Here is a 25,379-nt window from a genome sequence, read left to right as displayed (position 1 = left end):
CGGCCCTTTAGGAGGGGGTTCCACCACTTTTCATGTCGCTGACTTCAAAGTACAATGCCCTACAAAAACACAACCTTTGCTGAACCATTTTTTCCAGAAGAAAAAGGTTGAGCTGATGGTGGTGGTGGCGCCGTCAAATGGGAAAAAGAGGGCACTAGCGCCAACGAAAGTTTGAAAGCGCCTGTTGCAAAGAAGAAAATACAAGAACAACCACAACATCGCCTGTAGCCCTACATGGTACTCGCATGCAGCGAGGCCACCAAAGGAAAACGCGCGATACTGACGAAGTGAGAAGGAACTGTAGAGATTGCGCTCGGAAAAGTACTCGTTGTTCCCTTTTCACCTTCTCGTCTTGATTCTCTTTTTCTTCGCCTCACCTGTCTTTCCTCTTATTTCCGGATTGCTTATGGTTGTCGTTTTTCTGTTCCGCCGTGCTAACCTGATAGTGAGTACTTGCTCGAGGTTTCCCATCGCAGTTGCACTTTCCTGTGCACACCTTCCTTTTCTTCCTCGCGCTCTCTCTCTCCACTCATCTTTCCAGCTGTTCGGTATATATATATGTGTGTGTGCGTGTGTGTCTGAGTGGTGTTTGTTCTCTGTTTTGTTGTTGTCCTTGTGTGTTCCTCCTCACAGTTCCCCTTCTGTCTTTTTCTGGTAGAAGCACCTCCATGTTATGGTCAGTACACATTCGAGAAGGGCCTTACGGCAGTCAATGCTACCAGGTAGCCGACAAGGGTACAGCATGCAAGAAAGAACGCATCGCCTGCACGGGTCTTTGTTGTTTCTGTACGACAAAGTCAAGAGACAGGGGAAGGAAAGTTGCGGAAGAAAAAGATGATGAATAGTATACATAGTAGTGGGTGCCTGTGTGGCGAAATACGAAGCGCGCACTCACCCATACACACACCCACACACGGGGACACAAATGAAATGACTTTGGAACTTGCGACCGGACCGCGAAGTAGGCCATTTTGCTGTCCGAAGCAAAGCATCCGGGAAAGCAGGGACAGCAATATTTCATTTTTTTTTTTAATGTTCTTTCATGCTACCTTTTTTTGACTGTTTTTCTTATATTTATATATATAGAATTCGCTCTTCTTTACCTTTTCTTCCTCGATGGATGACAAGCCTGATCGCGTGCTCTCCATCCTTCTACTTCCCCCACCCCCCCCCTCCTCCTCCTCTCCCCCTCTTTTTGTTCTTTTGTCTCGCTTTGTACTTTAGGTATGTATGTTTCTTAGTTGTTTCCTCTTATTGTTTTATTTTGTCAATTTTACTATTCTTGTTTATCTCAGTGTTACGAAAAGAAAAAGAAAAATAGAGAAAGGCTGCGTTGTGTGCTGAGGGCCACCCTTCTTCGTCAAAGGGGCACGCATAAGACAATGGATCCATGTCTCCATCCTTTCCCTCTTGTATGCAGTTGTGCAGGCGTGCATGAGAGACGGTGACGAGGTGGTGCTGTCTTCTGCACGCACGGTGCACAAGCACGGCGAGGCAGTGGGAAAAGGACTGGAAACTCTCCAACCCTCGATGTGCGCCAGACGGGCTCTGACTGGGAAGATCAATGGTCTTGTAGCCTGTGCAACTACGCATCAGACAGGAAGGTGAGCGAGTGCCAGTCTTAGATGAGCTCTCCCTTCTCTCCTGTTGCCAGCTGTGCCAAATTCCCTCCAGAAAAAAAGCCAGCTTCCTCTAGTGCATGTTTAACGTGCCGCTAATCTTTGCGGTGATGCTCTTCTTCTCGGATCGCGCGCCTGCATCTTTCTCGCCACTCTCTTCCGTTCTTTTACTTCGCCGTCCTCGCATCTGCACCGCAAACCTCGCACTTTTCAAGCTCCTATTATGATGATGGCCTTTGCTTCTCTCTTCGATACGTCCGACGCCGCTTCGTTATCTTTCCGTCATGTCCGTGTTTCTGTCTGTATGTATAGCTAACCTGAATAGAATACAGCTCTCGCACTAGGTCATCACACACTCTCACTCCTTCCCCTTTTCTCTTCTGTCCATTAAGAGAATCGGTCCTTCCCTGTAGTTCTCTTTCTCTGCTTTGTTGGCACTTCCCCTCAGTTAGAGCACGGAAAAGAGAAGGCTCTCGACTTCTTGCATCGTCTGACGCACCAGCTTGCACATTCCACAAGATCCGATTTAAGGATTCACAAACCCGCAGTACTCTATCTCAGCATCATGCACTCGAAGCGCACCCAGGCGCTTACCCTACAGCAGCCGCACCTACCCGTTGATCGCCACTGGCACCAATTGTGGCCGCCAGAAGAAGAGCATGAGCACCTCCCACAGCTCCCGCTCGCGGCGCCGTGGAACCCTCATAGACTACTCCAAACGCAAGACATAACAGCGCCGCCACAACCTGAAGGTTGTGCTGTGGCCTTTCGGCTCTAGCAGCGTCTTTTCCCCTGGTCTTGACGCGTCTGTTGCGGCTTTGGTACACTTTGCGCCTTCAAAGGCAAGGGCAACGGCCGTCACCCCAGTGCCGGTTTCTCCCTTGGACCCTAAAGCACACGCCATCTTGCAGGAAGCGATGAGCATCACTGTAGATGAGATGGAGCCGTGGGGCGAGCGTGACGACTTCTACATCCTTTCCGGCAGAAAGCCCACGAATACAAGCTTCATGATGAATCAGCCGCAGACTGCATCGCCATTGTGCAAGACAGTAGCGCAGTAGAGAGAGAGCTTGAAGTCCCCAAAGAGACCCCCATTCGCCGGCGCAACCGAGGCATTATCACGACAACTTGCACAATGTCGTCTCGGTTATCGCGTAACAGTACGCTTAAAACACGAAGAACGAGGAGAACGCACTGGAGTCGGTAACAGCGAAAGAAATGTGAGGGTGCGGAAGAGGAAAAAATAACGCGGCGCTCGCACACTATGCGAGAAGTAGCGGAATGGACGAAAAAGAAGTGAGTCTTCTGTCTCACCATGTTAGTTGCCCTTTGGGAGAGCAGCCACACTCATGCATGGGTGTGACACTCTTGTCGGTTCCTGTTTGTGGCGGAACTACTTTGCTTTGGTCGCTTCTTTAGGTCTTCACCGTTTTTTCCCCTCGCCTTTTGTTTCTTTTCGCTGTTTCCTGTGTATGTGTGCATGGGTGGCTTGTTGGTTGGCGCCTGGGCCCCATCACTTTCTCAGCCTCCACATCTCCGCCCCTCCCCTCCCCTCCCCTCCCCCATCACTCTCACACGCGACGCTGAAGCTCATCTTCCTCTTCGATGTGTCTCCTCTTTTAGCGCATCGCCGTCTCTTTTATCTTTTTTTTTCCAATTACCGCTTTTTTGTCGCCTCAGCAGCACATCATGCCTGCCCCCTACCTTAGAAGGAAAGGGGGGAGGGGGAAAACACGATATCCATCGACCTATACGGACACACACGCACATACATAGGCATATCCGAGACTGCAGACGGAGGGGAGTTGGACAAACTAAAACAGGAGGACCCACAGCCCTTTTGGCGCTTGCTTGTTGTGGTTTCTTTCAATTGGAGGTCTTTTTTTGTTTTCGTGCTGACTCGCTTTTTTTTTTTTGGCGCCTTCGAAGAAACACGAGCGGTGGTGTTCACCTTCTCCTCACCGGTGCCCTCTAAATTGTGTTTTCTTATTCCATCTGCTTACCTACTTCCCTTCCTCCAGGCGAAGCGGCGCCTCTCTTTTGTGTGTGCGTTTTAACGTCGGCGGTCCTTCTGCAGTGTGGTTTCTCCTTTTTCAAGCCGCTCTCCGATTCACTCTTGGTGTGCACGTGTGGTGTCCTGATTGCTCTTCGTCTGTTTCACTTTTTTGGGGGGGGGCACTTGGCACTGCTGCATTGGCCTGCGCATCGTCTATTCATTATTATTCATATTGCTTTATTTCACGGATTGCCTGCAGTTGTGTCTTCCTGACATATTTCGATGTTGCCCTTTCATCTTTCAAACCGGCTACTCTTCCTTTTCCTTCTTCGTCCTCCATCATACTTTTTTTTTTGGGGGGGGGTCCTCCTTCGTCAATACCACAACCCATTGGCCCACTTTTGACGTATCCCCCTATTCACGGAGGATGATCGGCCACCCCAGTGTGGGGGGTATCCCAGAGGCCAAGTACTCCCCCCCCCTCCCACTCATTCTGGGGAAGCCAGGCAGCCTGCCACCTGCCCTTGCGTTTGCAGCTGTGCGGACTCTTGGGGTCAGCGGACAGGTCTGAGGTGGGGAGGGTGAGCGCTGCGCTGCAGAGAGGTGGGACGTAATCCTGGACCTGGACTGCGCTGTATGCAGTGGCACCGCAGGGAGGTGGGAGAGGGGGCTGAGCGGTATCCGACGGCGTTGGTTCGCACGACAGAGACACCATACGACACCACAGAGGGATGAGGTGAGCTGCGTGTGTGTGTGGGGGGGGGGAGTGTCTACATCCACTGACTTGTGCGTGGCGGAATGGACAAGTGAAACACACAACAAAGTACTCCGTGACGTCGTTTCATGTCCTTGATTACTTACTCGATTTATTGCAATATGCGGTGAGTGGGCGTGGGCAGGCTCCTCCCTAGGGATGCCTGCTTGTTTGTGAGATAGCACATATTGCCACCTCTCCTCTTGCTGCATCGCCTCATCCTTTGTGTCCAGATTCCCCTATCAACCGCTTCAATTCCCTCCTTTCCCCCACCCACCCCGTCCCACGTGCTAGTCTTAGCCTCGAAGAACTGCCGCGAAAACCCTCGTGCGGTTGCTGTGCCTGTGGATGTCGTTCTGTGTGAGTGTGAACTGAAGGATGGCAGCAGCGAGGGTTCGTTGCTGCCTCTCCCTCGACGCTTTTTTTTTCCTGGTGGAACGCCTTGCCTCGTAGCGCTACTACAGGAGATGGCATGAAGAAAGAAAAAAGTTCGAAACCTGCCACGAACACTGCGACTGCCTCTTCTCCCCGAAGGACTAGCGAGAGGGAGAGCCGGAAGAAACCCAAGAGACAAGTCGCTCGTCATGTTTCTGACATGTTGTGGGTGTGCGGCTTCTTCGATTTTTTCGAGCTCGCGGGTGAAGCTCTAAGGGCTGAACTTTCGATCATGGGAGAGTGATCGTTCCGTGTAGCACCGCCTTGGGGTGGGCGTTGCGGTGTTTTAGTGGGCGTTCATGTGGTGAGGCATACAAACTCCTGTTAACCGCCATCAGCTTTAGGCGTGCTGCTCCAATGGAAAGCCCTCGGCATGCATGGTGCAAGCAGCATCTTTGGTTGGCAGCTCTGAGTAACGCGGCGGCGCACGCTGGCTCGTTTCACCTCCTCTTGATGTTCCCTCTTGCATCCCTGATGTCGTCATCTCTACCCCACTCCACTCCTTCCAACCCCTTCTCCATCTGACGCATCATCGACGCTTGTGCACCAGCCCACACGTGCTCATATCCCTTCTTTGTGAGATGAGTTTCGGTCTCTTCCACACCCCCAGCCACCTTTCCAACCCACTGAGCATTACTACCGCGTCCCTGCAGACTTCTGGATAGCTCTCTATCCGGCTTCATTTCAGCCTGTCTTAGTTTTTCTTATTCTTCTCTTTCGTTGCCTCTTCCTTTCCCCTCCCTTCCCCCAATCCTTCTATTACTCCCGCTCCGTCAAAAGACAAAGAAAAAAACGCCCTCCTCTTCTCGTTGAAACCCCTTTTCAGTTCCAATTCTTTCTCCGAGTCTCCCCACCCCCCTTCCTCTCCTTGTGGTTCCACATCGTCATCGCCGCCTCTCTTTTCACCCCAAGTGTGCTGGCATATCTCTGAGCCACGTAATCAGCTCTGAAACACATAAGGGTGAAACACGCTCTCGGTAACCGCAAAATCGAAAAAGTGGCGAAGGAAGCAAAGGGCAATCAAAATCAACGAAAGCGATATACGAAGAAGTTAGTATCGTCACAGCTCATAGAAACAGAAGTGCGTGTACGCCTTCTATCGACTGCGTTGTAGCCTCGGTGTCAGAGCTCTGCCTCGCGAAAACGTCCTCCCACTGAAATCGACGTGTGTTTTTTTTTTCTTTCCCTGCAACTAAACCGAGAGGTCTTTAGGTGTTTGTCTCCTGCAGTCCAGCATCGACAAGAGGGGACGGCGTCGTCGCTGCCGGCACGGGAGGCTACACCGGGCGCAAAAAAAGAAAGAAGAGGAGCTGCTCGGTGGTGCTGTGGGCGTTCGCTTTCCCACATCTTTCTTTATCGGCCTACTCGCGCACTGTGTTACGTGCTTGATATCTAAATCCTCAGTGGGTGTCCCTCTCAGTCTTGTACCCTCGGATTTTTCTGTTTCCTTTCGAAATCTTTGTTTTGTCATACGCGCCGGTCTTTGGTTTATCTTTTTCCTCTTCTGTTTGTATGTCTTCGCCGCGGCTCTTTCAACGCGTTCCACCTGCTCTTACGGATCCCAGACTCGATCTCACACGAACCTCTCTTGCTTACTTATTCTATTCGGCTGGCTGAGGTTGTCCTATATAGCGCACATCCACGTCACACACACACACACACACAGACACACAAACGCAAACACCAAAAGCACGAGTTACACTTTTTCCACATCTTCCGTTCCTTTTACCAGAGCACGAGAGGAATCAATAATAATCATAATAATATTAATAAAAGAAAGTGTACACGATACCCTCCTTCTTGTTTTTTTTTTTTTTGCATCCTCCACGTGAAGCAGCTAAAGGAAAATATATATATATATATACCATCACACACGGGGGTGCAGAAAAGGGAAGAGCAAAAGAAAAACAAAACACCTGTGCACTTTAGTTCGGTTTCAGTGTTTGGCCTTTTAGGTTTTCCTTGTGTGTGTCCCCTTCAGTTTTTTCGTCCACCAACTAATCTTATTTTCTTCTCACCCTCTTCTCTCTTTTGCCATCGAGTACTCTGTACAGCACCAGGGAGACGAACAACAACCAACAAAAAAAAAGAAAGAGAAGCAAGTGAATGAAAACACGAAACAAGACGCTCGAAACCATTTTTTTGCTACTCGGCTGTGTGCTCCCTGCCGCTCTCTGCGTCTAATTTCTCGCTTGCATTTCTCCTTCATAGCTCTGATTTTTTTTTTTACGTACGCGTTTTTTTCTGTTTTGCCTTGTTCTCCCTTGCGTGCACCTAGCTCTGCATCCATCTACACGAGAAACTGAACGTGCGTGTGCATCTGTGGTCCACCCTGTGTCTACGCAACGACCCCCTCAACAATATAATTCGACTTCTTGGCACTCCCAAAAGACTTCCTTTACAGAAAGACCCCAGATCGGTACTTCTCGTTTCTCTCGACGACCCTTTCAGTTGTTCTCTTACCTGTGGCAGATTCACATAGTATTACTCCCCCTTGTTGGGGGTCGTTATTGCTGATTCTCGCCTTGTCTCTCTTCAGGCCCTAGCAACCAAAACGTCTTGTTTTTTTTTTTTCGTGTCTGTGTGTAGTGATTGTGACACATTGCTGCCTTTTTGTGTGTGGTTCTTTCTGCTTTCCCTAAATTTCTTCTCTAGAACCCTTCCTTGATTCTCTCTCTCCTCCTCCTCCTCGCCTCTGGTGACGTGGTACACTACTCTTTTAGTTTTTACTGTTCTTTTAAGTGCTGCTGGTTTTTATTGTTTTGTCGCTGCTGCGGTCCCCTACTGCATCTGTTCTGTTCTCTTCATTGTTTTTTTTTTTTCCTTTTTAATAATCCAGGTATCGTCTTTGGTAGTGGTGGTGGTGTGTGGGCTGTGTGTGTGTGTGTTGTTGTTGTTTTCGCGCCTACCCAGTGCCACCTTCATCTTCTCATTTCCGGTATTAGGTTTGCGGACCCCATTCCTCTCCCCAGTCTTCCCAACCCGACCCACACGCAAACACACACAAGGCGCGCAACGCCTACTGTTCGTGTGTGTCGAGTGAATCCAGTCCAGGCAAACAAAACAAATCGAAAGCGACTCACCTGAGAGCGAGTCCTTTCGAGTGAGTGAATATCTCACCCATTTTTTCCCCTCGTGTGTGTGTGTTTACCTTTCCTTTTCTTGTGTAACCGTTTTCTCGTGTGCCCCCCTTTTTATTATTATTTTTACGGCTCTTTCGCCTCCTCTCTTCTTCGGTGATTCTGAACTGAGGTTGCAGCGTCTCCTTGACGTTTCGTTTCGTTTGTGTGTTTTCTTTTTCGGTTTGCTTTTCGTATCTCGAGTGTCTCAGTCTTTTCGTGTCCTCTTTTCTCTCCCTCTCCCTCGCTTGCTGTGTTTTTCGCTCTTAGGGATCTCGCTCAGGAAGAAGTCGTTTTTCCTGAGCGTTGTTGTCTTCATTTGGGGGAGGGAGGATTCGGCACAGCCCTTCCTCATTTTTGTTTCTCCACGTCTTTTTGCTCTTTCTCAATCTCTTCTCTCTGTGTGTGCCTTTTTTGGTCATTACCTCCAGCGTGCGTCTTATTGACCAGCACCCGCTACGTGTGTAGTGGCAACTTGAGAAAACGAAGCGCGAGCGAGACTACCCCCTCTTTTTTTTCCTGATCTAATCGCTGAACGAAGGGGGTTTAACAAGCCTGTAGAGGGAAAGGAAGAGCAATGTCTCTGCAAAACCTCTTTGTGGCGAAGCTGCCGCGCAATATCAGCGATGCCGACCTCCTCAATATCTTCACCGAGTTTGGCCCCTTCAGTGCTAAGATCATGCTGGACGCGGCGACTGGCAAGAGCAAGGGATTTGGTTTTGTGCTCTTTGACGAGGAGGAGAAGGGCGCCAAGGCCTACAATGCGTTGAACCGTAAGATGACGCGTGCCTGTGGGCACAGCTTCACGCTCGTGATCTACCCTTCCAACCACAATGGAAAGATCTTTACCGAGGAGAGCAATGCGCTGTATATCCGCAACATCCCGATGAACGTTGGGCAGGAGAAGATGGAGCACTTTTTGAAGTCCTTCGGAAATCTTATCTACTTCGCCATGCGTGAGGACCACTATGGCAGCCCGGTGTGGGTCGTCTACGCCGAGTACGAGACTGTCGAGGATGCCAAGAATGCACTGGCGAAGCTCCACGGCAACAGCACCTATTTCCATGGCTCGGTACCGATCCTCGCTAAGTTTGAGGACAGCGACGACGCCAAGAAGGCACGCCGGCGCCGTCGTGACGGAACGCAAACCCATGCCCCAAACAGTGGGTGCATCTTTCCGCCTCCGCACAACCATCACGAGAGCACCGGATCGCTGCCCACCTGTGCCACGACACTGGGAAGCGAGAATGGTCTCTCTCAAATTAACAGCGTCAGCTCCAACAGAATCATGGAAACCAAAATGACGCCTACGAGCACGGTCGCTCCACGTGGCAGTTGCACGGGCCGCCTCACCGCCCCCAGGGCAAACCCGTCCTTCTCGAACGCGCCGCCGCCGCCGTTCCGACCCGCCCTGACGGATGTAACGCAGTACCCTCCGACGCCGGTCTATTCCATGCCGCAGCCGCTACCGCAGCCGATGCCAGGCTACTGCTACACCCTCAGCGAGAGCGGACATCAAATTTTCATCCCTGTGTCGTCTTTCAGCCCTCCAATATCGCCCTACGACTTTTCCCCCGCCGCGCAGTCGGCACCACTGCTGCTGGTTAGCGCAACGCTGCCAACAACGGAAACTGGTGTCAAGTCAAACTTTCCTCTACTGAATTCCACCACGAATACACCTGTGATGCTGATGGAAAATAGGCCCCAGTACGTTCTCGCTCCTGATGCTGTGAACATAAGCTGCGACCCATTCACTTCTCCGACGTCCAGCCTTGCACCAATGATAACAGACTCGCAATCGACAACCCTGCTGGGTGGGAGGAGAAACCAACCGACCTACACGAGCGGCAGCGCTAGCGTGATGCGTGCATTCAGCGTCTCCCATGATTCCAGCTACGTAGAACCACTTCAAGTCGTCCCTACTGGCTGCGATACTGACGGCGGACATCTCGGTGAAGCAAGTGTGACAGGTCTCAACGACGACGCCGTTCGTGTGCATGCCCTACAAGAACCTCGCGTAGAGAGACATTCGACCACTGGCCGAAGTGAATTAGGCGTGGGGTGGTAGCAGTAGTGGTATGAGACCGCGGTAAGTCGCGGTGTAACAGAGCATTTGTCGTTTTCAATGTGCTTTTTGGAGTCTTTTTTTTTTTGATTTTCTTCGTTGACGGACAGTCCCTCCCGCTCCCCACCTCTGCAGGCTCCGCTACAGCCCTTCCTATCGTAGTTGCGCTGATTAGAACGTCTCTTTAGAAGTCTAAGGTGCGCGTATGTCACCATGGGTTAGTGTACTTGGGCGCATCCTCAGCTAGCGCGTTTTGCTGTAGTGCCCCCCTCAAAGGAAAAAGAACACCAGTGCTGCAGCCATCGCTTTTTTTAATGGTATCGCTTTCATTCTTGATGGTGCCAGCTATTTCCGTGTGACTGCGTGTCAAGTGGCGAGTTGTATGTGTACGCACTTGGACCCTCCTAGCCGCACCCCGCCCCTTTTTTTCTCTCTGGGTCTTTTGATCTCTGCCACTCATTCTCTCAAAACACTCTTGCTAGGGCAAATCGATTCTGTCTTTCGTCCTCTTCTGCGTTTCTATGTCTGTATTGCATTCTTGCTCTCTGTACCCCTCTCAGCTCCTGTTTCACCTCTCCGTCTGACTGGGTGTGATCGTGTGCTTGCATTCGCAGTGTCAGCTTACGCGTGCTAGTTTTGAGAGAGGGCTCCTCTCTTTTTTCTGTGTGTATGTGTCTTGTTACTTCTCTCCCAGAGTATCTTCTGCTGCGACCCACTGGTTTACATGGCTGTGTACGCGGTGATTTGGTTCTCTTTGCTTTTTTTTTCAAGCAGATAGACGCGTCTTTCTTTTCCGCGTTGGCGCTGCCGGATTATCTCTTGGCTCTCCCTGCGCTCGCTTTGTTTCTTGACTTTTTGTTTAGTGTTCTGGCTGTCATGATGATGATCTAGGAAGCTGACAGGTGCGCATCCCTCGTATCGACAACTCTCCTCAGCCTACTGAATTCTACTTTGGTCCTGTTACGGCTGGTGTAGCTCAGTGTGTATGCCTGCTTCTCTGCTAGCTAGCATTAAAGTCCGACAAGGAATTACCCCATTTGTTCTCACTTCAACCTCTCTGCCCCTCGTCTTGTGAGACTTTCTTGTTGACCTATACACCCCTCATATACATATGTGTCTATGTAAGTGAGGGTGTAGGTCTTTGGACTGATTACGCTTGAGCTGTTTCGCTGTCGCCTTCCTTGATGACATCTTTCATGATCTTTTCCTTTTCTGTTTTTTTTTTTTTTCAAACATGGATACGAGTAAGTTGAAAATAAGAGTGTTAATGGTAACTCCTCTTAACGTTTCTCGCTATTCATCTATTGGTATCGCACACCTGCCCCCAAGGACGAGAAGACACACCTCAGCGCGTGGCATCTCCGGGTCCAGTGCCCGCACTCTGGGTGAGGAAGCCAGACAGCCCCCACCCTATCCCCGCCAATGCCGAGCCGCTTCCGGCGGTGACAAGCTCAAGCGCCTACGACGTGAGGGGAGGTCAGAGCGAATGGTCGCTACGGATGCCGGCGGTCGCGTCCTGGACGGCGCTGCGTGGGTGCGATCCGCGGCCGTGAAGGTGTTTGTGCCACCCATGCAACAGGTGTGTAGTGTCAGCGCGACTCGAGCGTGGCCCATCCGGCTCTCGCTGCCCGGTGGTGTGGGGAGACTGAGCCCCCTCTCCCCCCTCCCAGCGATGCGCCACATGGCGACCTGGATGATGGGAGCGGCGGTCGAGGCGACCTGTGGTGCGGGTGGGTGGGTCGAGGCTGAATGCCGGGGCCGTGCTCAGGTGGCGGGGCCGGCGCATGGCTGTAGCGCGTGTCTACGCGTGCCTCGCAGCATGCGATGAGTCTGTCGGCATGCGTGGGCGAGTGGGGTCGGACCTATGCTCTATGTCCACGCGGAGGCCTAGGAGGACGGCGCTTCCCATTAGTAAAGTCTTCTTGTAGCGAGCGGGCAGCACCCCTTCTTCGTGTTTCATCGTTGTGTTTCACACATGCGTGGGCAATCAAGAGAAAACAGACATTCTTAACACTTTGCTGGGCTTTTTCCCACTGTCCAGTGGTAGCAGTCGAGAAAGGGGCTTGTCTTTCTGTGGTACGGCACAATGGCGCTACATGTAGTCTCACGATCCAGTATTCCCCTCGACCCTGCAGGACCTCTTTCGTGTGTCCCCTCGTAAGTCGCGCTACACGGGAGCTACATTGCAGCGCTCTCTCCTCTCTCTCTCTGCCGGGTTCCCGCGCCTCCCTTCTGTACAGACGACATGCCGGGCCAACAAAAACGGCATTGCGCATCTCCTCACCACTCATCACTCAACAAAGGCTATCAGAGTTGAACCTGTCAGAGATGAGAGGCCATAGCCGACGATTGAAAATGTGTTTTGCACTCCTGGAGAAGTAAAGCGGGCAGATTACACCGCAGTGGAGGAACTGAAGGCAGAGATGGAGGACGAATCTGGCGGCCCTCTCAGCGCCGAGGCAACCCACAGCAAACATGGAAAGCGTGAAGTACCTCATGGAGGAGAGACGTATGCGCAAGCACCAGTTACAAGTCTACCCCTGGATGCAGGAGCTGATCAGAGCCGAGGCACTTTGGGAGGAAGGGAACAGCAACGTTTCAAAGGCCCGCAGCTCGCGAAGAGCCAGAGGAAAGGAGAGGTGAGCTCCATGAGTCTCGCCCGCCAAGGCCATTTGGCTCCCGTGGCGGTGAGGCTGGGCTAGTGCTTGCTCTTCTCAAATGACCTGAACAATGCACGCTACGCACTGATGCACGTGATCCTCCACTTCAGCGCTGATGACGCCATCAAAACGCACCGTTGGCTTGTGGCCAGCCTCTGGGACAGGGAGGGGCACGGTGGCTTCCCCCTGGTGAGCGAGGTGCCGGACTGCAGAGTCCTCTTCCCCCCCCCCTCCCAAAGCGACGCGTGCTCAACGCATCCTCTCTTAGAGGCTGAGTGGAAGGCAGCAAGTGGGGGCCTGGTTGGCAGCGCGGAGAGTGCTGTGACAGAGTTTTACAGGAAACTGGAGGACGACGCATTGCTTGGTGGCGGGCGCACATTCTCGTGTACGACGCCGAAGGGAACGAAGCGGGTGTGGCTGACGTGAGCGAGGTGGCGAGGCAGCTGAGCGCTCTGACATCTGCCCTGGTTGACAGTGTGAATTACCAGCTCAAAGGCTCTGAGGGGGCAAACATGCGGCAACGCCAATCCACGCCACGGCTGCGGCAGTTAATTACACCAGAGCGTTGTGGCAACAGGAGTCGTGGCCGAGGTCTGGGCGGCTGCCGAGGCGTATACCGCGGAGGCAGCGCTGAGGAGCAGCATCAGCAACGACAGCCCTCAAGGGAAAACGGAGGCAGGGCACCCCGTCGGGTGACTCAGAGAGGAGGGCAGTACAGCAGGAGGCCAATGGGAGATGCACCCAGGAGGTGGCGTGCCACACAAGAAGCGGGCAAGCCACAGGCTGGATTGGTCTGCGCTAACACTGCACGCCAACCCCACTCCACTGCAAGTGCAGACGACTGGCCACTCCCACAGGAAACCCGACCTTTTGCGGCTGTACACCAAGCCAACACCTACGGAGAGACGCTACTGCATACCCCTTGCACGCGCGGCATCACGGACTGGCCGGTATCCTAACCCGGGATAGAACTTCCAGCACGGTACGACTGCGTATGTTCGGCTCAGCCCCCGTTTGTCATCGTCACACGGTACGCACACACGCACGCCCTTCTCGAGAATCGCGACACAGCTGCCTCCGACCCTTGCCAAGTGCGTGGCACAACAGTGCTTCAGCGATGACTGCGGGCTCTTCAGGTAGGCCCCTGTTTTCGAACAGACGATACACAACGCGATACGACAGCCTCACACCGCGCCATCATGCTGGGGACCCTCGTACAGGAGGTCACCGTATGGATGCATGGAGAAAGATTGCTCGTTATCAGATTCAGGGGTCCTCGCTACTACAGCTGTGCCAGAACGCAGCACTCGAGCTGGAACGCACGGAGGTGCTGGCTGTGGGGTTTGAGGCCGTACTGCTACGAAGAAAAAAGTGAGTTGAAGGAGAAATGGGCAGACGGACGTGGTGAGTGCGCCGGCGAGCAAGTCACTCGACGACGTTCGACCAGCAGAGATCGCAGGCTTCCTTTCCCTAGTCCTTCAAACTGAGCCGAGGGGGGACAGAAATGCATCATTGCGGTGTTCATTTACCACTTCTTCGTTTCCTTCTCGTTTATGTTTCCATCAGAGCAGCGCCTCGATCAGCAGTGAGCGCCACGATTTCGTACGTACCCCTCGACCTCGCCCCCCTCCTCCCACCCCTCATTTCCCTTCTCTGCTGTGCTTCGTTGTGCTGCCTCTTCTCAAAACGAGAAAGTTGAGAATTCATGCAGGGCTTTCTCGCACCGTTGGTAGAAGGCGCAAGTCCACCACTCTCGGGAACAATAAAAGGAAGTCGATGGTATCCACTCCGTCAACCCCTTGGGTGAGGCTGGCGGTTAGCAATAACGCACCATGAAGAAGCATTCTGTATGGTTTCCTTCCGCTTGTGTGTGTCTGTGTGTCCTGTTGCGCACCTGGGCACGCACCATGCGTATGCAACGATGGGGGGGGGGGGGGGGCGGAAGACGATGAGGCGTAGAATTGGCCCCGCCTCTGCCTCAATAGGCAGTGAAAGGAGAGTGCATGGTGAGATTTTCAACAACAAAACATAAGAGAGCCCCGGCCTTATCCTGTCTTCCCGTCGATGGGGCGCTGTAAACGGACTCCTGTGCAGCACCACCGATGGTTGGGGATGTGCCTTTTTTTTCTCCACACATTTCCCCAGGAGCTGCGTCCCTTGCGATACACCACACATCGATGCGTAACATCCTCACCTCCTCTCTCCCTGCGCACCACACTGCTGTTTCTGCGGCTCTCTCGTTTCCCTTGGTCTTCGTTTCCCAACCTCACTCCTTTCTTCCACCTTTTCCTACTCAATGTGCAAGCCGTGTCTCCGCCGGACTTCTGCACAACCCCCATCACGACTGCTGGGAGCGGCTGTTTTCGACCTTCATATCGATTCCTCCTACCCACACCCGCCCCCTACTTGTCCTGCTGCCACACCTCCGCCTTCTCCTTCCTTCCGTTGCGCACACGCGTACATCGCAAACGACCTTTATACTCTCAGATCATACAAGCTGTAATACGCCGTCAAAACAAAAATAATGACTACCCTACAGAACCTCTTTGTGGCGAAGCTGCCACGTAACCTCACTGACGCTGATCTCGAGCAAATATTCCTCGAGTACCACCCCACCAATGCCAAGGTAATGCTGGACGCTACAACGGGCAGGAGCAAAGGCTTTGGGTTCGTGTTGTTTGAGTCGGAGGACGCCGGACGGGAGGCGTATGAAAAGCTGAACAAGACCCACGTAACGCTGCACGGCCACCATTTCACTCTCTGCATCTTCCCATCGAAGCACGATGGGAAGATCGCCGTGGAGGAAAACAAGGCCCTCTACGTGCGTAATATCCCGCTGAAGCTGTCACAGCTAGAAGTGGAGCAGTTTTTGCGCGGCTTTGGGCCCCTCACCTACTGCGCAATGCGCGAGGACAGTGTGGGTGGTAGCGTTTGGGTGGTCTACGCTGAGTACGACACGGTGGAATCCGCCAAAAGTGCGCTGGCGAGTTTGCACGGCAACCGCTTCTACTTCAACACGTCGGTGGCCATCTTAGCCAAGTACGCCGACTCCGAGGAGGCGAAGCGGGAGCGTCGTCGTCGGCGCGAACAGCAGCAGCAGCTCACAGTGAAGCAGCACGTCGATACGGCGCACAACTCCAGGTCTCATAGGGTCGGTCATGGCGGCACCAGGGGATTTGCTGATCACGCCAACAACACGCTGCTATCACCGCCGCCGCCGATCTGCACCGATAACAGTGTGCCGCACACGAACTCCACCCCTGAGACACGTATGGAGGGGGCCGGCACCTCGCAGCAGTCACGGGTGTTCGCCAGCATTTCCGATCACTTTTCTCCTGGCCGTGTTGGTGGTGCACCGCCACCGCCAGGAATGGGTCAGCCCGTGGCGTCACCGGCGTTGTTGACAGCGGGATTATCTACGATGCAGCAACCTCCACCAACGCCGACCGTTCTCGTCCAGCCGCAGCAGTCTCCAACCTTCACCTCGGGGTCGTTCCTCAACGTTACTTTTAACCCTACAAACGCGAGCACTTTTGGGAACAACTTCACCCACTACGGCGTTCTTGACCAAACACCGAGTCGCAGTTATCCAGGTACTCCGCTGAACTTTAGCTTTGGACCAGAAATGGAGAACTCTGGAGCCCTTCCCAACGGCTGCAGTGTCGGCAGTAACGCGATGCTGGATGCAAGCGCACACGCACTCACGACGCCGGTGCATCGCAGCAGCAACTTGAGCCCAAGCGGCAGCTACCGTCACAACCCGTACGCTCCGGTCACGCCGGTGTCGTCGACACATAGCTCAACTGGGCCCAGCTCTCCCTTAGTTTCCTCCATACCGTACCCCACAGCACCCCTCGTAAACATGCACTTTGGGGCATCCCATCAGGTTCAGGGCTCGCCGGTGGTGCCGTATCCGCCAGGACAGGGCATAGGCCTCACGAATAACCATTTTTCCAGCCGCGGGAACAACACATATCTGGCTGCACCAGCGAGCTTGAACGACCTAGGCCAGTAGTGTAGCAAGCGAAAGATAACGTGAAGTAGCGGGAAAAAAAGATGACCTACATCCACCGACAAAGCGCGGGGCAATCGTGGATCCTTTGACATGCACTAGAGAGAATAGTAGCCAACCGTGGTTATGCTTCTAGCGCAGAGAAGGCAGTAGTCGGTGCAGGAGCATCAGGAAGAACAGGAGAAATTGACAGGCTGAGCTTCGGGCAAAAACCGAGAGAGAGAGGGCGAGAGACATACATCTCAGTTGTTGAGCCGAACGTACTGACGGGACGTGTGCCTGCCTGAGATAGGAAGAAGAAACGGGAGAAAGGGAGAAAAAGAACCGCACAGACCAGCCCTGTGAAGAGGAAGGAATGGTGGTGTGCTGCAGAGTGCGTAAAAGGGAATGGGCAAGAAATCTCCGTGCCCCTGTGACCATGAGCTGCTGCTTTGTACGCTACGTGGCAGTGCAACGTGTAGGCGGAGTTTGAGAGGAAGGAGAGCAACTACAGCACACAACAGGTGGAGGGAACAGGGTGGAAGCAACAACGAAAAAAAAACGCACGTGCGCTTTAGCCGACTGCCTGTAGCGTCTTTCTTTTCGTTGTTGTTGCATGTCGCCGCTAGTGTGATGAAGGTACGAGGTCTCTGTTTTTGCCTTTACTGCCTCGTTCAACAGGAAGCAAGAAGCTCATGAAGGCACGCACACCCACTTCTTCGTTGTGCATCTCCACTGTGAGCAAACTTCTCCGCTGGGCTGGATTTGGCTCCCTTGATGTTTTCTTTTCGTCGTACGCTCACGTTCCCCACTGTCCCGTTCCTCATAGCGTCTGCCCTTTCATAACACTGAAGACCCCTCTCAAGAAGACGACTTCACTGTACGCTTCCTTTCATTCATTCATTCCTTGTTCTAATTCGTCTCGGCTTGCCATTGAAGCTATACTGTCTCGCAGTACAACGCCGTCTCACCGTGACTCGTCTGCGCTGGTAACATGCCAATTCTCTCTCTATATTTATATGCATATTTCGTTTGTGGTCCGCCTCCTCATGTGTGTTTGCGCCCCGTTATTTTCTTTATTCGATGGGGCGCTTTTTCTTTTTCTGTTGTTGTGACTCTTACTTGCCTCTGGGTTTGGCCCCACGCCTGCGCTGTGCCAACATTGAGAACTTAGTGGTGCGTTGGTGGTCTCGGTGCGGAACCACACATACACACACACACACACATCGATGGGGAGGGCAGGACCCACGTGATGGCATCTTGCACTTTTCTTCCCATTTTTTTTCCTTGCTTTTCCTTTGCCACTGCCTGCTCGTTCTTCTTCCTCTGTTTTTCCTCTTGTTCGCTGGCGGTCTTAAGCTGTTTTTTTTTTCCTCGCTTGCTTTGCGTGGCTGCTACGTCTTCAATGGCTCTGCCAGTTTCCCTGCAGTGCAGGCAGAGCGGCATAGCTCCTCTCGCACGGTCGCATCTACTGAGACGGAGTCCTCTTTGTTTTTTTTCTGCTTGCTCTTTAGTGTTTGTGCTTCCGCAGCACTGGGCGTGCTCTTTTCTTTTCTCAGGGTCTACATTGTCGTACAGCTGCTGCGCCTGCGGGTGTCGTGAATGGATGCGTTCCTGTGTGAAAAAATGAGTTGCGGAGTTGGCCAAGACCCCTCGAGGGCACATCGTTACACACAGATCCGAACACCAGCAGCTGTGCAGATGTGTTTCATCTTTTTTCAAGTGACAGCGACAGGGGTAGTTATACGCGTGCATAAGTGCTGTCCTGGTCAACGTTGAACACGGGCACCGGCAAGGGTACTTCGTGGCAGTACAGCAGGAGGCACTCCGTAGGTTTGCTCAACCGTGAAGACCTAAACCAAATGTAAAGAATGGGCATCACATGAAGGGAAAACTGCTGACATGAGATAGACGGCAATTACGCAACACCAAAAAAGATGCCCCGCACTACTTCCTTTCTGATCACCGCTGCTGTTCCATGGGTGCGGTGCCCTGGCGATCTTCTCACATCTGCTGTCAGATATAATACACACTATGGTGATCGGTCCTCCTCCGCTGCTGCCCAGCAGCCGAACAGTTCACGCAAGTACGCCTTTCACCGCTACAGTCTGCTGCGCCATTTGGAAGTGAGGAAAGGTGCGAGGGCGTGATTGTTTAAAGACCGTTTTGCTTTTCGCCTTATCATTACTTCTCCCTCGCCCGAGGGACGGGGGAACACACCTCAGCGCGTGGCATCTCCGGGTCCAGTGCCCGCACTCTGGGTGAGGAAGCCAGACAGCCCCCACCCTATCCCCGCCAATGCCGAGCCGCTTCCGGCGGTGACAAGCTCAAGCGCCTACGACGTGAGGGGAGGTCAGAGCGAATGGTCGCTACGGATGCCGGCGGTCGCGTCCTGGACGGCGCTGCGTGGGTGCGATCCGCGGCCGTGAAGGTGTTTGTGCCACCCATGCAACAGGTGTGTAGTGTCAGCGCGACTCGAGCGTGGCCCATCCGGCTCTCGCTGCCCGGTGGTGTGGGGAGACTGAGCCCCCTCTCCCCCCTCCCAGCGATGCGCCACATGGCGACCTGGATGATGGGAGCGGCGGTCGAGGCGACCTGTGGTGCGGGTGGGTGGGTCGAGGCTGAATGCCGGGGCCGTGCTCAGGTGGCGGGGCCGGCGCATGGCTGTAGCGCGTGTCTACGCGTGCCTCGCAGCATGCGATGAGTCTGTCGGCATGCGTGGGCGAGTGGGGTCGGACCTATGCTCTATGGCCGCGTGGAGGCCTAGGAGAGGAAGACCCGTTCTCCTCCAAAGGCCAAGTGCACGAAAAACTTAGCGGTGCTATGTTTTTTTCTTTATTTTTCACGTGTTGTTGAGGATAATCCTAGTTTGTTCACGGATCTTTTTCAGCACCTTTGTTCTTGCATACCTCTCCAGCATTTTCTCAGACTGCATACCGACCTACACACCCTTAAAAAAAGAGCTTTCCTCCAAAGCCCTGCCCGGTAGTTAGTGGCGAGTACTGGAAGGTGTGTGTGTGTGTGTGCGTGTGCTTTGCCTGGGCTGTTGGTGGTGAATGTGGCGGGTAGGCTAGCATCGGTTAGACAGTCTGAATAATTTGAGGTGATTACCGTCAGCGATGTTGTGCTCCACAACGCCTAAGCGGCGTTTTTTGTTGTTGTGTTGTGTGCCGTAGGTGTTCTCTCTTTTTTTTTTGCGCCTGTCGCACACGTGTGTTTGTTTGTTTGTGTGTTTGTTTGTGTGTGTGTGTGTGTGTATGTGTGGCATTACATTCGACTTTGTACGTGTCGTTTTTTGGTGTATGCCTGTTTCTCTCTCTCTCTCTCTTCCCACGGACGGGGGGGTGGCCTTGTGCAAACCACACTGACAGGTGGAGAGAGAGAGAGAGAGAAACAGGCAGTGTCGTAGGGTCTCTTACACGCATCCCCCCTTTTTTCCTACCCCAGTGACGGTGTGAAATCGACCTGGGAAAAGAAGGTCTGACAAGGCCCTTCGAAGAGAATCCAAAGCAAAGAAAAAAAAAGTATGCAGCACGCATCTGCTTGTGGTGCTCAGAGCTCTGATTCCTTGATGGGTTTTCTGTGCAGGTGTGTGTGCGTGCCTCTCCGTGAGGACTGCAGGAGTGAAGTGCACTTTTTTTTGCTTCTTCTTTCATTGTGTGTGTGTGTGTGTGTTTTAGTACGTTGTGTTTGTTTCGAACCGTCTGACTGAGGGTAACATCATAATAATTGTTTCGTATAAGACGTGCCGTCGCATCATCCGGTGTCGACGTTCACGCAAAACTGCACACACCTTAAGGTCATTTTTTTGGCGATATGTTTGTTGTGTGTTGGTTATTCTTGTTACAGTCGAAGCAACACGGGCGTAGTTTTTCTTCCTTTCCTCTGCTTATTCAGTGTGTCGGTTCATTGTTAATAATAACGCGTCTGTGCGCGTGGGTAGGTACGTGACTGCGTACGGACGCTGTCAAGGCGCTCACGACGTCCATCTTTGCTCTCTGTTTTTTTCTTCTTGTTTTGTTTTCTATTTCGCGCTCACGTTACTTCTCAATTCATCTTCTCGCACACTCCTCCCCTGCTGCTATTCACACGGCATATTTTGTGCCGCACTAACAGGAAGTGTAGTGTACACTCAGTCTTTCTGTGTGGGTCTCTCTTCCGGAATGGCACCTGCGTGCTGTTAGCGCATCATTTCCTATATCTTCAAGAAGCGCGAACAAGAAAAGACAGACAGGCAGAGAAGGAAAAAAAAAACGAATAATTGACTATATCAAGCTACAAAAGGAAAGATAGCAAACCCCTACCATGCTGCTGCGTAGTTTGCCGCCAAAGAACTCGAAAACGAAAAAAAAAGAGACGCCAGAGGGAGAGAACGGGGAAGGCCTCCACGATAAAGGTAGCTTACCGCTATAATTTTGAGAGGCTGTGCGACACGTTTATCATCTTGTCGAACAGTATCTTCTACGCACCGACCTCACACTTGTTTTTTTTATCTTCTCCGGGGCGCTGCAGTAGACGACAAAGAGACACGAATACGCGACTTGGGGGGGGCTATGGAGCACCGCGATAGAAAAAGCTCTGCCAGTCACTCAATTTTTATAGTGTTCACGGGGTGTACTTTGTTGTGCGTCTTGCTCTGTACCCCCTTCTTTTCTTCACCAAAATGTGTCTACGCCGCACAGCACGCCTTCCTCCGCCTCCTCTCTACTCGGGATCCCATGCAATGTGCAGCCATATGTACTGCTTTCCACTTGAATGCTCTCTGTACGCTCTCTCCTACCTCGGCGACGGAGTCATCATGACTGGCATTTTGTTTCCTTACTGAGCTCCTGGCTGGTGGGGAAGAATTGCGCAGCTTGTCACACGCGTTTTTTTTTCGCGTGTATGTGTGTGCCAACTCACACATACACATCATACAAGCATTTCTCATATATTTGCTTGTTTTTCCTTTTTCGGCACCGCTAGCTGACGTTGAAGAATCCATCTTCGCCAGAACTAGCTGAACTCGATCTCTACTCTTGAACAAGCTGCCTTGTCTGAAGCTTGTCAAGAAACCCTGTGAAAAATCTCCCTTAATCTTTCCATCCCTCGCTGTGGTAGTGGTCGAGGTACGGCATCGCGCACTGCATACTGTGCTTCGCTGTCGGCAGCTTCTCAACATCAATACTGCTGCCCGAAGAACTTGTGTGTAGGTGAGGAAAGCAAATGCTACTACTCAACAGAGCAGAGACCCACACCCTCACACACACACACACACACACACACACGCGCGCGACACCGATACATCGATAATCATCACCACAGGGACAAAAAAAGAAGGAAAGAATCATGTATGATCCAGAGTACGACAGGGAATACTACGGCGAGGACGAGGATGACTACACCTACGAGGAGCAGGATGCAGAACCGACAGTGATGGGGTCTGCCGAGTTAATGGCAGAGCAGAAAAATGAACAGTGCGAAGGGCGCACAATGGACATTTCAGAGGTGCTGGCGATGCAAAGCGCCGTGGTGCACGAAGTAGTGAATCTGACTTGTCTGTCGACGAGTATGGCCACTCTACTACTGCGCCGCTATCGGTGGTCGAGGGATGTTGCAGTGGAACGCTACTTTGAGAATTCTAAAAAGGTGCTACAGGACTTCGGAATCACGGAGGAGGCGTCCTTGCATGAGGCAACGCTCTGCTTCGGTCGAGCCGGCGCTCCCACCGTATGTGGGATCTGCGCCATGGAGTATAACCCGCACGAGGTGGCGTGTCTCTCGACGTGCCGGCATTATTTCTGTCTTGAGTGCTGGCGCGACCACATCAAGTCCCGCATCCTGGAGAACCTCCTCGGCACCTCCTGCCCGGAGCAAGACTGCTGCGAACTTGTAGGGTTGTTCGTCATGCGCGAGCTCTTCGCCAAGTGCGACAACAAAGCACAGAGTGAGGAAAACGAAAAAATCCTCGGACAGATACACCGCAAGTACCTGACAGGTTTCGTCGAGACGTGCCCAACGCTATATTGGTGCCCGAACCCGCATGGCTGCGCTGCCGTGCTTTATGCCCCCGTACCACCCCTGCAGGGACAAGGGGTGCTGTGTCTCCTGTGCAACAGTATGTACTGTTTACGGTGCAGCTATGAGCCACATCGTCCAGCTACGTGCGAGAACATGCGGCAGTGGAAAAGCTATTGCTCTAAAGAAGGGGCGAATCTCGCTTACATCCTGAGTCGCACAAAGCAGTGTCCAGAGTGCAAGAAAACCATTGAGAAGAGCGGCGGGTGCAATCACATGACATGCAAGTGCAGCCACGAGTTTTGCTGGGTCTGCCTGGGGCCCTGGAGGCAGCATAGCGGAGACTACTACTCTTGCCGCAACGTGGAACACCACGGGGCGGCGGCTTCCGAAGAGGCCATGGACTCTTCTAAGAGGTTCACGTACCACTACGAACGGTATACACTCCACCTCGACAGCGCCGAGCGAGATGAGAAACTCATTCACACGCTGCTCCACAACCCAGCAATGCGAGAGCAACTGATCAAGGTGCAGAGAGTGGTCGATGACAAACGAGGCCCGGGAGTGGTAAGCGGCGCTTTGACGCAGGAAGAAGTGGCGTTGGTGGACTCCACGTGCGCCAAATCGGAGGTAGTTTTGCGCGTCACCAAAACACTCTTCACAGCGCGTGAGGTTCTTGCCCATTCGTATGTGGCAATGTTTTATCTTAGCGACAACGGCAACGAAGGGCAGCTCATGGCCCATCGCGTGGGGAAGCTGGAAGAGGCTACGGAGGCCATGTCCGGCTCGCTAGTAAAATTAATCACTTCTACGAAGTCGCAGATGAGTACCTTTTTCGACGCCGCTGATGTCTTGGCCGCATGGACGAAGGCGCTGTGCGACGTCTAGCACCCCTTTTCTCGGCCAGTGCTCTTGGTAGCGGCGGTGTGAAGAGAAGGGGAAGGTGTGGAGAAGGACGGAAGGAGGGGAGATCTCTGTTGTCTTCTTCGTGATTCTTCTGTGTGTGTGTGTGTGTGTATGTGTGGAGAGGGGAGGATTGTGAGGCCCACTGTTGAGGAGGCTACCTCCTATGCCTACGCGTGTTATCGTAAGGTACTACACCCCTTTCACTGAAGGCCCATTTACATCTATTTCATCGTATCGAGAGAAAATCACCCGGTCTCTTTCTCTCTTCAGCTCATAGGCCGCGTCTTCTTTTGGATTCTCGTATGCCGTGTATTTCACGCCTCACTCCCCCGTGCGTCCCTCTCTCCGTTTCGATTTCCTTCTCGCCTCATCGCTTGGGATGCCCCCCCCCCCTGAGCTCTTTTCTCTCTTGTCGGCTGCCGATCCTTTTTCATGCGTTATGTTCCTTCCCGCCGACTTGGGCCCCTCGTACCCTTTTTCTGCCTCTCGCTCTCCCTACCCCCTCCATTGACCTCGCAAACACGCCCGCATGGAAGCTTCGCTTTGCGTGTTAAATTGTCGCACAAGGGTGGGCGTGTATAGCCTACTCTTGCTCTACTCGCGAGAGCCCGCCCCGACGGACTTGAGTCATGAAACGCACAACCGTGCTGCTCTCGGCTGCCGCGAGGAGGTGGTAAGCGTCACGTATGTGCCACGAATGTGACGACATGGTGAGTTGAGGTGATACAAGTGAATGAGACACGGAGAAATGGGGGGGGGTTCGGCGGGTGGCAGAGAGCGAGAATGTTTCTCCTTCTTAGAGAGGAAGAAGAAATTGTATGCGCCTCGCTACTGAGGACCATACTAGAGTATTTGCAAAGGCGTTCTTTTTAAGCAGGCGTGCCTCAACCTCTTCTCTTCCATGCTGACTTCATTTGCGAAGACCCGCTTGACGAGGGAAGAGTGGACAAAGGTGGTAGACAAGTGCGACAAGGACCGGTATGTGCTTTCCCTCATCTCACCTGTTGGACTCTTCCCTGTGTTCCTCTTGTGTATTTTCTGCATACTTCTCCCTCGCCCGAGGGACGGGGGAACACACCTCAGCGCGTGGCATCTCCGGGTCCAGTGCCCGCACTCTGGGTGAGGAAGCCAGACAGCCCCCACCCTATCCCCGCCAATGCCGAGCCGCTTCCGGCGGTGACAAGCTCAAGCGCCTACGACGTGAGGGGAGGTCAGAGCGAATGGTCGCTACGGATGCCGGCGGTCGCGTCCTGGACGGCGCTGCGTGGGTGCGATCCGCGGCCGTGAAGGTGTTTGTGCCACCCATGCAACAGGTGTGTAGTGTCAGCGCGACTCGAGCGTGGCCCATCCGGCTCTCGCTGCCCGGTGGTGTGGGGAGACTGAGCCCCCTCTCCCCCCTCCCAGCGATGCGCCACATGGCGACCTGGATGATGGGAGCGGCGGTCGAGGCGACCTGTGGTGCGGGTGGGTGGGTCGAGGCTGAATGCCGGGGCCGTGCTCAGGTGGCGGGGCCGGCGCATGGCTGTAGCGCGTGTCTACGCGTGCCTCGCAGCATGCGATGAGTCTGTCGGCATGCGTGGGCGAGTGGGGTCGCACCTATGCTCTATGTCCACGCGGAGGCCTAGGAGAATGAGTTGTTCCTCTGATAGAGCTAAACAACCTAATGAAGGGGGTTTGTGCAGTGTTGCGTGAGTTTTTCACTGCCTGTGAGGCTGAGCGCTGGTCTTTTTGACAACGCGCTTTCTACTGCTGGATGATTGTTTTTGTAGCTTCTAAACCTTTGCGCTCTGCGGATGCTAAGCAGCTACGTACTGGGCATCTTGTCTGTGACCCCCCC

General features: G+C 53.2%; 3 protein-coding genes across 3 annotated transcripts; all 3 read left to right on the top strand.

The window, feature by feature from the left end:
* Positions 1-8,500: 8,500 nt before the first annotated feature.
* LBRM_30_2140 (putative RNA-binding protein) lies at positions 8,501-9,991 on the top strand (the record flags this gene model as incomplete). The annotated part of the gene is made up of 1 exon (XM_001566791.1): positions 8,501-9,991. One exon carries the CDS (start codon positions 8,501-8,503, stop codon positions 9,989-9,991), a length of 1,491 nt encoding a protein of 496 aa, XP_001566841.1.
* Positions 9,992-15,172: 5,181 nt separating this feature from the next.
* LBRM_30_2130 (conserved hypothetical protein) lies at positions 15,173-16,663 on the top strand (the record flags this gene model as incomplete). The annotated part of the gene is made up of 1 exon (XM_001566790.1): positions 15,173-16,663. One exon carries the CDS (start codon positions 15,173-15,175, stop codon positions 16,661-16,663), a length of 1,491 nt encoding a protein of 496 aa, XP_001566840.1.
* Positions 16,664-21,967: 5,304 nt separating this feature from the next.
* Positions 21,968-23,524, top strand: LBRM_30_2120 (conserved hypothetical protein; the record flags this gene model as incomplete). The annotated part of the gene is made up of 1 exon (XM_001566789.1): positions 21,968-23,524. The coding sequence occupies one exon, from the start codon at positions 21,968-21,970 to the stop codon at positions 23,522-23,524; it is 1,557 nt and encodes a 518-aa protein (XP_001566839.1).
* Positions 23,525-25,379: the final 1,855 nt, after the last annotated feature.

Source organism: Leishmania braziliensis, chromosome 30, assembly GCF_000002845.2.
Source record: "Leishmania braziliensis MHOM/BR/75/M2904 complete genome, chromosome 30".
Lineage (NCBI taxonomy): Eukaryota > Euglenozoa > Kinetoplastea > Trypanosomatida > Trypanosomatidae > Leishmania > Leishmania braziliensis.
This window is presented reverse-complemented; position numbering and strand designations above follow the sequence as displayed.